Source organism: Triplophysa rosa, linkage group LG3, assembly GCF_024868665.1.
Source record: "Triplophysa rosa linkage group LG3, Trosa_1v2, whole genome shotgun sequence".
Taxonomy (NCBI): Eukaryota; Metazoa; Chordata; class Actinopteri; order Cypriniformes; family Nemacheilidae; genus Triplophysa; species Triplophysa rosa.
In genome coordinates this window covers 6,141,769-6,154,142 of record NC_079892.1, presented here as the reverse complement: position 1 = coordinate 6,154,142, position 12,374 = coordinate 6,141,769, and the positions used below count along the sequence as shown (strand labels likewise).

General features: G+C 38.3%; 1 protein-coding gene across 1 annotated transcript in view; it reads right to left on the bottom strand.

The window, feature by feature from the left end:
• The window catches only part of shank2b (SH3 and multiple ankyrin repeat domains 2b), an 85,512-nt gene that overhangs the window by 64,394 nt on the left and 8,744 nt on the right, over positions 1 to 12,374 (bottom strand). Inside the window, exons 2-4 of the mRNA XM_057329254.1 lie at positions 3,309 to 3,502; positions 2,167 to 2,370; positions 674 to 745 (exon numbers count right to left, since the gene is read on the bottom strand). Of these exons, the coding sequence (XP_057185237.1) occupies positions 674 to 745; positions 2,167 to 2,370; positions 3,309 to 3,494 (462 nt within the window). The 5' untranslated portion in view covers positions 3,495 to 3,502. The remainder of the gene's footprint in view (positions 1 to 673; positions 746 to 2,166; positions 2,371 to 3,308; positions 3,503 to 12,374) is intronic.

Here is a 12,374-nt window from a genome sequence, read left to right as displayed (position 1 = left end):
ACTTACGAAGCTCTAATATAATAACTTATTAAGGGAGCTTGAGAGCTCAAAGCAATGAGAAAGAGAGCGATTTAAATGCTGAGGGAAGCAGAGCAAGGACAGAAGATAAATAGGCTACGCAATAAACTCAAAGACACAGAGCTCAGCATAGGACACACAGTGCTGGAAGAAGTCGGCAATTAAAACTCACTTCAGAGCTTCGGGGTTGCTCCTGGGAGGGATGGATGGGGGGTCACCGAGCGTCCACAAACGATGTACAAAAACGCTACGGCGGTGCGAAAACTGGCTAAAGCGTGAAAACATCAACATCTATGACCGTCTCCAGAAGCTCTGCTAGGTCCAAAATATATGCAAATGTGCCGGTCTGCTGCATTATTTATCAGGACGGCCTAAAATTGTTGAGCGTTAGATATTCATTCCTAGCGAGTATAAAAAGCAAGATTCCGCGATTCTTAATGTTTCGTCTCCTGTTTTAACTGTCGCTGTCGCGAGACATCCTCTCTCGCTCGCAATTAAGCAAATGGCTTTCATTTGATATGTATGTAAAATAGTCCATTATCATAACGGAAAACAAGTTAACCACCAGCTGGGTGTCAAAAAATAGACACGTTTTGAACAAATATGCATAGTAGGCTAATCTACATATGTCAGTTGAAATTGAAATAATACTCACCTGCGTGTGGAGTTTCTCGATCTGCTTTTCGTTGACGTTTGGCTGCTGGTACACTCTGCTCTTATAACGGAACTGGGAATTAAATCGGAGAGGAAACTAAGAAATGTGAAAATGTCCAATGCTTTTGTTATTTAATTGGTCAGTTACTATTGTCTTACATTTTTACGTGTAATATATTTAACAATTTTATCTAATGCTGGCTCAGGCCAAAAAAAACCAATGGTACCAGGCAATGACATCTTCTTTCCGCTATTAAATAAATATGTAAGATGATTTTCCAACGCAAATCAGATTGTCGTAGCAGTATAAAATAAACAGATAAAAAATTACGCAATATTGCGTGCCTGGTACGACAATCTGATAGGATTAAATTTCAGCACACCGGAACAAATGAAAAGATATTAACGTGTGTTTCATAGTAGTCTGTTTGCAGCTCTTTTTGTTTGGCTGATGTGTTGATACTGCCATGATTATATCAGAGATTGAGGCTTGAATGAACATACAGAAGTACAAAGGTTGTGTTACAGCAGCCTGACATCAGTCTTTCACACAGAGATCTGAGAATGCTCGGGTAAGGAAACACATCTTAAAGAAGATCTTATAGCACTGTATTGGTATACATAGCTGTCAAACCCATTCTGTCACCCTTAACATTATGATATTTAACAAATATGTACATGTACATCGCCATGGTGAGGGTACCATGTTTGTTATATTGCATATAATTTTGATTTCAATTTCTTGACCATCGTTTAGTGACCTATGTAACTAATCTACAAAAAATGTTTTTAAATGTTCTCGATGCTTTTGCATACAAAGAAAGCATATTGACCAGGGGCTTTTAAGAAATAAAAAATAATGCCATAAAAGCATCACAAAATTTGTTTTCTAAATTTCTAAAATAACATTCATTCACCGTTATATTGTTTAAAACCTGTTTATGACTTTTTCTTCTGTGAAACAAAAGAAGATATTTTGAGAAATGTCTCGGTGGTTTTGTGTCCATACAAAGGAAGTCAATGGGGGCTTGTTGTTACCAACATTCTTCAAAATATCTTCTTTTGTGTTCTGCTACAGAAATAAAGTCACACAGGTTTGGAATGACATGAGAATGAGTAAATTATCAAATCATTTTTGTTTTGGGGTGAACTACCGCTTTAAGAGCTTTTGTGGAACATTAGTGTATAGCAACTCAGCAACTTCTGTTCCTCACACACTGTTTTTGGAGAGCTGGACACAATATGCTTTCATTAGATGCAAAAGAACAGAACTAACTTCCTTAGTGTTCCACAGAAGAAATTTAAAATGCAGTAGTTACAGAAACATCAAAATAATCAATAATCAAATTCCTTTCACAGAAACACAACAATGAGCAACATACTAAAACACTAACACTAAAAGTAATACAAAATAGCTACTATTAGTAACAGAAGGTTTTGTATCACAGTTTAGGATGCAGGTCATCAGATTCACAGACTTGGGCGACACATTACCTCAAGGGTAGGAACGCCCTTGTTGGTGGGCAGCGGATAATCTCTCAGGGGTCTTTCCTCCTCCAGGAAACCGCTCTCTCTCCCATCCACCGCAGGCTGGAACAGCCCATAGTTCAGCACATCCCTCAGACTCTGTGTGAGCGTACACAGGATCTGTTGCTTGGCAACCCATACTGTGGCATCAGAATTGAACCTCATGGATTTCTGGCAAAGCCACGGAACAGGGATGTACAGAGAGGGAGACAGTGAGAGAGAGAGAGACAGATATATACTCTATCAGGCCAAAGCAGGTGTGCAGATTAACAAAGGAAAACAATTGTGTGCTATAATGTACACTCGCAGGAAAACAACAGAAGATTCATGAAAACACAGATGATGCTTTGGCCATTAAATGGCATTGATTGACTCGCAAAATTACAGATAAGATTGCATTACTAAAACAAAAATAAAGGTTTTTTCCCTGTGCTCCACCAATAATGTTATAGATAAAGTGCTTTATCCAGTAAACTACTAACTTGACAACTTCCAACCTGTGTTAAAAATGTCTCTACATCACGTTGATATAAAACGTCTTTCATTTGAAGCATGACAATGTCATTTTTTGTGTTAACTAGGTCAAACGATGCTCTTCCCCAGCTGCATACATTCCATTTTTTTAATCCACTAAAACCCAAACAGCTCTCACGAGAAGACTAAAACTGTAAAAGGGAAGCAATTTACTGTAATAATATCATTTAGAGAAATCCACATGGCCCAGCAGCCTCGGGCTAAATACCAGTGTGTGTGTGTGTGTGCGCGTGTGTGTGTGTGTGTGCGTGTGTGTGGGAAGGGTAAACCCTACGGTATGGGGACAAAATGTCCCCACAAAGATGGCAATATCCAAAATCCTTGTCCTTGTGGGGACATTTTTTGTCCCCATGAGGAAACAAGCTTATAAATCATACAGAATTAACTTTTTTGAAAATCTAAAAGAGCAGACAGTTGTGTGTGACTTTTAGGGTTAGGGGGTGGGTTAGGGGTAGGGAATATGATATACAGTTTGTACAGTATAAAAACCATCGCGTCTATGGAATATCCCCATAAAACATGGAAACCCGACTGTGTGTGTGTGCGTGTGTGTGTGTTTGCGTGTGTAAACGCACAGACTGTTGCAGGTCAGGGATGACAACACAGATCAGCAGCGTGTCTCTCAGGTTGTTGTCCAGTCGGCCACCGGTAGGTCGATCCAGCCTGGGAGACTCGTCTCTGGAGCTGTCGGAATCTGAACTCGCCGAGTCAGAGAAACTCTGAGCCATTTCCTCCTCGCTGGACATGGGGCTCCGCGGCATGATCAACACTGTATAGAGGGAGAGTAAATATCCGTCATAAATTAAATAGCAAACACAATGCAAAGACAGTGAATCTTCACTTTAAAAAATCTCCATCGAGAACCATAAAGGGTCTCACAAAATAAATAAAATAAAATGTTTAATTCCTTGAAAAAAATCTCTTGAAATTTTATTTCATTTTGCTTGAAAACAATACACTTCTTAAAGCAGCATTATAGAACTTTTGCTCACGGGTTCCCCCATGTGGTTGATAAGCGCAATTGTCTGTTACCAGTATTGTAAATAATATCGCTGTATAAGCTTCCCCGTGGGCAGCGCAACACACGTGAATTTGTTCAAGTAAGCTGATCTAACCGGCGAATGCAGAAACATTGTTTGGAAACCATTTCGCACTCTTCCGCAGGCAGGGGATGGGCGGGGCTATGTGTACCGACCCGAACACAGAACTTACAGAGTGTGGTTGTGGCCGCTATGAGGCTGCTCAGGTAGCAGCGGCAGTAGAATTTGTCCGGTTAAGAGTTGTTCAACCACTGAAATCATTTTAGAGACATTATTTTAAGGTCAAAAACTACAAATTGTTGCTTTAACAACAGATTTCTTAATAAGCTTAAAGCCCAGCAACATCTTTCATCTCAGAATGTACAGATATACATAACAGACGAGACTTCATTTACGGTTGGGAGCATTGACTGAAACACTGAAATGACACTGCACAAACAGAGGCAAAACTCACCTAACACTGAAAAAGATGACAAGAAAAGCGTCATTTTTCAGAGCAGACTACACATAATTGTAACGTTTATAATAAGGGAATACTCAATAGCAACATCTGTATATCACATTAACCTGCAGGAATCAACATTTCAACTGAATGTCAATCAACTGAACGTCTTTTAATCACATGCTTTGTCATAAAAAACATACCTCATTTAGAATGTTTTGATAACATTTTGATGAAAGATTACCAAGACATTTGAAATGAGGTGCACAAGTAAATCCTTCACAGTCAAACCAACCGTGTGTATTAAGATAATTTATTAGGGTCAATATTGGTTAAATGTTGACTTCAAGACAATAATATTTGTCTGTTTTCCCTGCTTATTCAGATACAACTATTTCGCCTCTTCTCACAATATAAAATGTTCTCTGTAGCCATTTGTGATGTCACTAGGTTCACTGAATGTTGCTGAACCGTCCTTGACAAGACTGAGGGTGTTTATCTTATGTCTCCGGATGACTTTAAGCGCAGGGGTGCACTGAAATGTCAGACTGTATATCACGTCATTTTAATATTTCTACTTCATCTTTTGGCTCTTCTTGAGATAACTGGAACACACCTCCAGAAAATTAAAAATACCTTGTCATGCAATAATGTTTAATAATAATATGGGGCAAACGAACAAATAAGCCACATTTAACTTTAAATATATTTATTATAATGGATGTTGAATATAAAAGATATGAAGTGTTTAAGCAACAGTGTGGTGATTTTGTATGAATTTGTAAGATCCAAAAATGTATAATTATTAGAGAAAATAAAAAATGAAGCCCCACCCCTAATGGCATCCCTGGTGAGAAAGCAGATCTATCTATGAATGATTTTACAAATACGAATTAGCCATCTCTTAAAATAGCCAAAAATTGTCATGTCATTGTGTTGCAAAAATGTTCTAGTGTTTAAAGGGGTCATATGACACGGCTAAAACGAATATTATCGTTTGTTTTAGATGTAATGCAATCTGTATACACGATTTAAGGTTCGAAAGCGCTGTATTTTCCACATACCGTGCATGTTTTTATCTCCTCTTTGCCCCGCCTCTCTGAAACGCGAGGTGTGCTATGATTGGCCAGTTAACCAGTGCATAGTGATTGGTCGAATACTGCAAACGTGTGACGGAAATGTAACGCTTCTTGCCATATTTGGAACATCAGGTTCCAAAGCAATTGTACTGACAGGTACGCCCACCTTACTTGAATATTCATTTGGGCGGTCTTAGTCAAATCATACCACGAACTGACGTAGATTAGTGGAGGTGTGGTCACACGAGGCTTTTTAGGCAGGTCTGTGTGAGCATTCGCTTTTAGACAGAATGAACACTTTCATTTTTGCAATTTTACGTGTCTAATACATGCATGGGCAACTTATAACACACCAAAGACACAGAAAAACACGTATTCGCACCATTCATTTAAGGGTGAAAAAGCAAATATTAGACAGTGACAGATAGACATATAAAAAATTGAGAATCAACACTGTAAAGAAGGCAGTCACGTAAGTAAAGAGGTAAGATAGTAAAAGGTTAGATATCTGACAAACAGCACTCTACAAAAGACTAAATCATGGCATTCGAAAATGAGACGAGACAAGACGTCTGAAGATTAATTAGTAGATCTTATCACATTCCCTGTGCGTTTTGCCCTATGAAAGTTGTTAAATAATAAAACTGACCTTTCCATGCTCAACCTCATAATGCCCAACTGTCGTGATCCCGGTCACATCCTGGTTGAACCTAGCACTGTGTATGTTGTTTTTTGTCGAGCGCATGTGCTCGTTGTTTTGACAGTTCGCCATGCACTCGGTGTCTAAGTCATTTGCTCCTCCCTCGTGTCTCCCCGCCAGGCTTTCCCCTCACCACACTGTTCATCTGTAGATTACCCCGACCATTAGTTTATCCATTATTCCTCATCCCGTTCACCTGTAACTCGTTTGGTTTCCCTATTTAGTTCCTCTTGTCCTCCTGTCCTGTGTCAAACCAGCTTTGACTTCTCGTACTGCCTTTTGGCCAGTGTATATTACCTGCTCTCTAAGTCTTTGTCATAGTCATAGTCGTAGTCATAGTCGTAGTCTCAGTTATAGCCTTGTTTATTTTTGCAGTTCTCTTAGGCCCAATCCCAATTCTATTTTCTACCCCTTCGCCTACCCCTCGCCCCTTCCCCTTGCCTCTTGAAACAAAGTGGCAAGGGAAAGGGCTACAAATTTTCCGCTAAGAAATGGGACACCACTACTACACTGTTATACGTCATCATATACGTCGTTGCTAGCTCGTCACGTCAGAGGACATGTGCCGATGCACCGGGTATATGACATAAAAATATATTTTCTAGTATCGTGCAATCACTGCTGTCCGCTAGCAAACTTTAGCGATTTTTTTGCAAACGTTAAAAGAACATCACCGTAAATACTAACACAAGATTGAATGTAACATACATAAAAGGAAAAATTGTCATAAAAATCCTTATTAATGGCAAAAATTACTTACATTTATGGGTCTGCTTGCTCGAGTGAGCGGCCATGTTGGAAATTTCTCTTAGCCCTTCGTTTGAAGTGAGGTCCCGAAAAATCTTCATTTGAAGGGCTATCTGGCCCTTCCCCTTACCCCTAGCCATCCAACCAAAAGAGAATTGAGACACCACTACCCCTTCACGTGAACGCGCCAAACGGAGGGGTAGGGGAAAGTGTAGGGGTAAGGGGTAGAATTGGGATTGGGCCTTAGTCTTCCATAGCCTTAGCCTAGTCTTGCTTTCCCTCCGGTACCCTTCTCAGTTAGCCTTTGCCCGCTCTTGCTCATTTTCTCTGCCCTCTCCTCAGTACCCATTGGCGTCCCGGACTCGCTCACCCATCATCACCAGACTTCACCCTCCAGACACTGGATTTCCCCGGACGGGGTTGGACTATTGATTCTTACACATCGTGTGTCGCTGGGTCGAGTATTCTCCCCACTCCAGGACTTCTGTGGTTCGAGTTCTCTCACGTACGAGGGTGCCTGCTGATCCCCGTGCTACTGGTGGTGTCACTATTGACTGTCTTATTTATTCTACAGTGTTAATAAACTTCTGTTTCTCCTGCAGTTGAGTCTGTCGCCTGGTATCTCATGTGTACTGTAGGTGTCTGGAATAAAGGCAGTATTGAATAAAATCCACCACTGTAATACCACCTGCTCATAACAACATTTATGCAATGTTTTAAAGTTATGCTCATCACTTATACTGTAAAACTATGTGTATAATTTCTCCACCACCGGAAAAAAAGCTGTTCAGCCATGAAGTTTATTTCTAGGCTAATTCACCATGGGGTCCATCTATAGAGTAGTTTTCCATTTATGAGTGAATTAAAGTCTGTGGTTGACACTACTTGAAGAGACATTCAGCAATATAACTTACAGTGGAGTACATACAGTCATACTAAATTTTCAGGTTGCTATACTTTTTAAAAAGAAATGTATGAACACATCTATCTTTAGAAGTATTATATTAATTACAATAAGGTGATGAATGACTCTTCTTTCAGTTCACTGCATTTATTATGAGTCATTTATGCTAGCCCTGACACCACCACAGATCATCATTTACTCTTAAATTAAAAACCATCAAACCTTTAAGAAATTCCAATGGGATTTCTTGGCTTGAAATGTGAATTTCTTCTGGATTTTTTTACAGCACAATGCAACAAAATTGACAGGACCATCGAACACTACCCCTATCTGTATGGGTTCAATTTCCATGTCAACCAGTCTATGAATGACATATTTATATTTATCTAAAGGTGTGTATATACAACCATCGATGTAAGCATGCTAGTTGAATATAAAGAACGCAGAACGCTAAATGTCGTTTGCAATAACGTGTTGGTCTCTCTCCCCTGTGACTGGCTCAGACGGCCCCGTCATTCATCAGGGCTGTCAGTGTAGGTTTTGTCACCGACCTTTACAATCACCAGCCACCGAGACAGAACTCAAGAAGCACAAGCCATTTGTCGACTTTCGCTTGAAGGGTACAACCAATTAAAATCTAACAGTGTGGAAAGGAAATTGCACCCACATGCACTTTAGCGCTAAAAAGTTGGCAGATAAACACACAGACACCTACTTAAGTCCTTTTACAGTCATGTCAATGTATGCTGGGTGATATACTGTTTTCTTACTGCTCAACGTGGAAATATTATCCAGCTCTGGCTATGTTAATAAATGATGCAGTGCATTCTTTGTCCATGGGAATTAATTAGACATTATTTGCTTGCATCGAGTTCAAAGCAACATTATTGCGTAACATAACATTCGCATGTTATAGTTTAACAATGACTAATTAACAATGATTTATTATGTTAAGACAAACTCAAATTTACGAACTAGATTTTTATGCAGTTTTACAGCAATGTGACATTACGTACTAATATATGCAATACGTAATAACGATAAGCTAATGTAAAACTCACTATAGCACCAAATCTGATCTAAAACGATCTAAATTATGTTTTTTCTTTCCATAATTAAGTGCACTATTGGTAAATATGTGAGTCCAGTCAATGTCAATATATGAAATATTTGCCTGATGGACATGAGATACATTTACTTATGGCTGGGAATCGATTCCAAAAAGAATCGATTCCTTGAGTCCAAGGCGTTGAGAATCGAGAGTCGATTCCTCTTTAAGAGCCTTCATAGCACAAGCCCCGCCCCTTAGCTGATGTCATTGGTCAACTAAATCACACTAGTTTCTTGTCTTAAACAGTGCAGACTTCAGAAAAAACTGATGGATGAAGTCTAGAGCTGTGGAATGACACAAAATATTCTGCATGCATCAAAGAAAAAGCTTTGTTTGTTCTTACATAGTTCTTACATATTTTTAATACAATTTACTGATCATCGGTTTGTCTATCTATATTCCTCAAGTATTTTTGTGTACATTGCTGAATAACTTTAAAAATAGTAGACCTCTGCTTTATTTTTGAAAACAGCTACTGAATTAGATTATTAATTATATTATTAATGATACATTGGAAATGCAGGACAAGATCGACATATCTGGTTAAGGTTTTCATTATAAAAACAATAAGCAATTAATAAATGTAAAAAGTGACAGCTTTGAAAATTGTATTGCATTAAAAATGTGTAATTTTTTAAATAATAAATAAAAATCTGTAGTAAAACAGGGAATTGAGCAGGAATCGAAAACAGCAGCTAGGAATCGATTCTTGAAATCGATTCTTTCGATTCCCAAACCAGAAATTGGAATCGACTCCAAAAAATTCTGAATCGAACAGCCCTACATTTACTACACATACTTATATTTAAAAGGAATGGTTCACCCAAAAATAAAAATTCTGACATTGTTTACTCACCCTCTGTCATTTTAAACCTGTATGACAACAGGGGTACCCATTGACTTGTATGAGGGGCCGAACAAGCCGAAATTCATTCTAGCACTCTCACACACACACATTCTCCTCTCACACACTCACATTCTCCTTTCACACACATACATTTTCCCTCTCACACACGTACATTTTCCCTCTCACACACATACATTTTCCCTCTCACACACGTACATTTTTCCTCTCACACACGTACATTTTTCCTCTCACACACTCACATTCTCCTTTCACACACTCACATTCTCCTTCCAACACATACATTTTTCCTCTTGTGCTCACATATTTTAACGCGCACATTCTAACGTTTTTCTCTTATATTCATATATTTTTACGCACACATTTATACATTTTGCTCTTATGTAAACGTATTCAAAGTATACATTTAGTATTAAAAATTATAAATGTATGTAAGAAGAAAATATATGTATGTAAGAGAAGAATGTATGTATGTGTGAGAGAGTATAGTGAAAACGGAAGGTGTATGATGGAAACGGAAGGCAGGTCATGCAGACGGCGCTTCCGTGTATCAAAGACGCCTAAAATGCGGCGTTTTCTATAATATTAAAATCAGCAGCGCCTTTTCTACACAGTCCAGCCCCTCCAATGAACAGAAAGACCTGTGTAGTAGAATGTCGATCTGAATAACGTTTCCTGTTTTTAACTTTATTGCGAATCATGTTTAGACTTTCATTGTGTGATATTTTTCCATTGGGCACGTTTTTCCTCCTTTTCGTTTATCATAGGTGCACAAACGGCATCTTTTTGAGAGTGTGTACGTTCATGACTCTGTGTACGTTCATATTTGTAAGTTGTCAGCCTCGGTAGCGGAGTGGACCGCGTGCTGGCAGCAGCACACAGTCTCGCTTTTAACGACAGGAGTTCGACTCCGCGGTCCGACCATATTCTTCGTTCCTTTTGAATTGTTTTATTGGGTCATGTTTTTAAATGTCGGAACACTACCCTCTTGCTGACAACTGATTAAATGACAAGAAACGCTTATTAACAAGCCAACCGGTGTAAGGCCTTAATGCATGTAACAGCTGCGGCTAAGTCTGCTTACTGTACAGTGGCTGTTGTGAGTATGTTTTTATTGATTAAAAATTATTTCCCATACGAAACTGTTTGTTTTTCTATTTACATATAGACTGTACATGCTGATGCATTCAGTATAAAACAGCTATAAGCTTTTGACGATCAAAAATCTAAAAATGATGGAGACTGTTCACATACAGAAACAATAAGGGAAATGCTGACAAAAAAAGCTATTGTTGGTTATTATTATATAGATTTTTTTTATGACAAAAACGGCATTTTAAAGGAAAATATAGGCCTGTTTTTATAACTTATTTATTGGTAAATACAGAGCAACGAGCAGCAAAGGTGCAATTACAACGAAACGTTTTTCCCTTCATGATAAAAGGATAGCCTATAGCCTACGTATAGCCATCTTAAGCTAAATTGTCAAACGAAAATAAAAGGCAACTGATTAGGCTGTTTAATGCACATTTACGGATTCTCAATTACAACGAAACTTGAAATGAAATAAAAACATTGTTCACACACCGTCGGCTAACTGTGCAGAACGTATACATTATATGCAACACAAAAGCACTGGATATTTAGGTTATAATACGCTCCATCCACATCGAACGGAGTTTCTTTATAGAAAAAACACGTGCTTTGTCGAGTAAAATAAATCATATTGAAATGAAGTTTGTTTCTCAGTCTGTTGAGGCCGGATGAGGAGAAACACCAGAGGCATATTAAGACCTCATGGTGCCCCTGAGCAACAGCCCCAGAGGTGCCCCCCCATCAGCCCACCTACCCACACGCAAGAATCCACTCATTAAAAGATTTATATATTAAAAGATTTTATAAGAATAAAACTCAGCAATTTACAATATACTATTTTACAAGAATTACACATTAACATGACACTTTTGTAGAATAGAACACACACAAAAAAAACTATTTTCATCAAGCATTTTTAACAATTAGGCCTACTGTAGTTAAGGGGCACCTGCTTTCTGTTGTAATGTTACATTTCAGGTTTTGATGTAGTGAAAAAAATCACTAACATTTTTTTAACAGGTGTAAATGTTGTGCATGCCACAAAGTGGGGGTACAGGGGGACACACACACACACACACACACACACACAGTTTGCATGTATGTATTCACATTAGGGGGACAATGGAACAATGTACAGATTTTCAGGACATTGGGACTTTAATTCACCAAAGTGGCATTCACCAGATTACAATGTATAGCAAGGTTATTCATAAAAATAACATGAAACGTTATTGTTACTATTTTAACTGCTATACAGCTATTCAAACACTCTATTTAAGCACAGAATGTGTATATTCTTCTTACTAAACGATCACATAAGTACTAAGATAAAAGTGTACTCCACTAAAAAGGACACGTATGAATTGATTGCTATAGTGATGACACCGACCGTTCTTCACTTTCACTTTAAAACCCAGGTTTGGATCTTCAATACTACCCTGTACAATGTCTCTTATATGTTATTATCCCCCATTTTCTGTAAAATAGTCTTTATTTTATATATGCACAATTTAGAATCTTTTAGACTGTAAATCGTATTATATTGTATTGTCATTGTGTTGAATGTCTGTACTAGAAGCTTCCAACACCAAAGAAAATTCCTTGTGTGTGCAAGCACACTTGGCAATAAAGCTCTTCTGATTCTGATTCTGATTCTG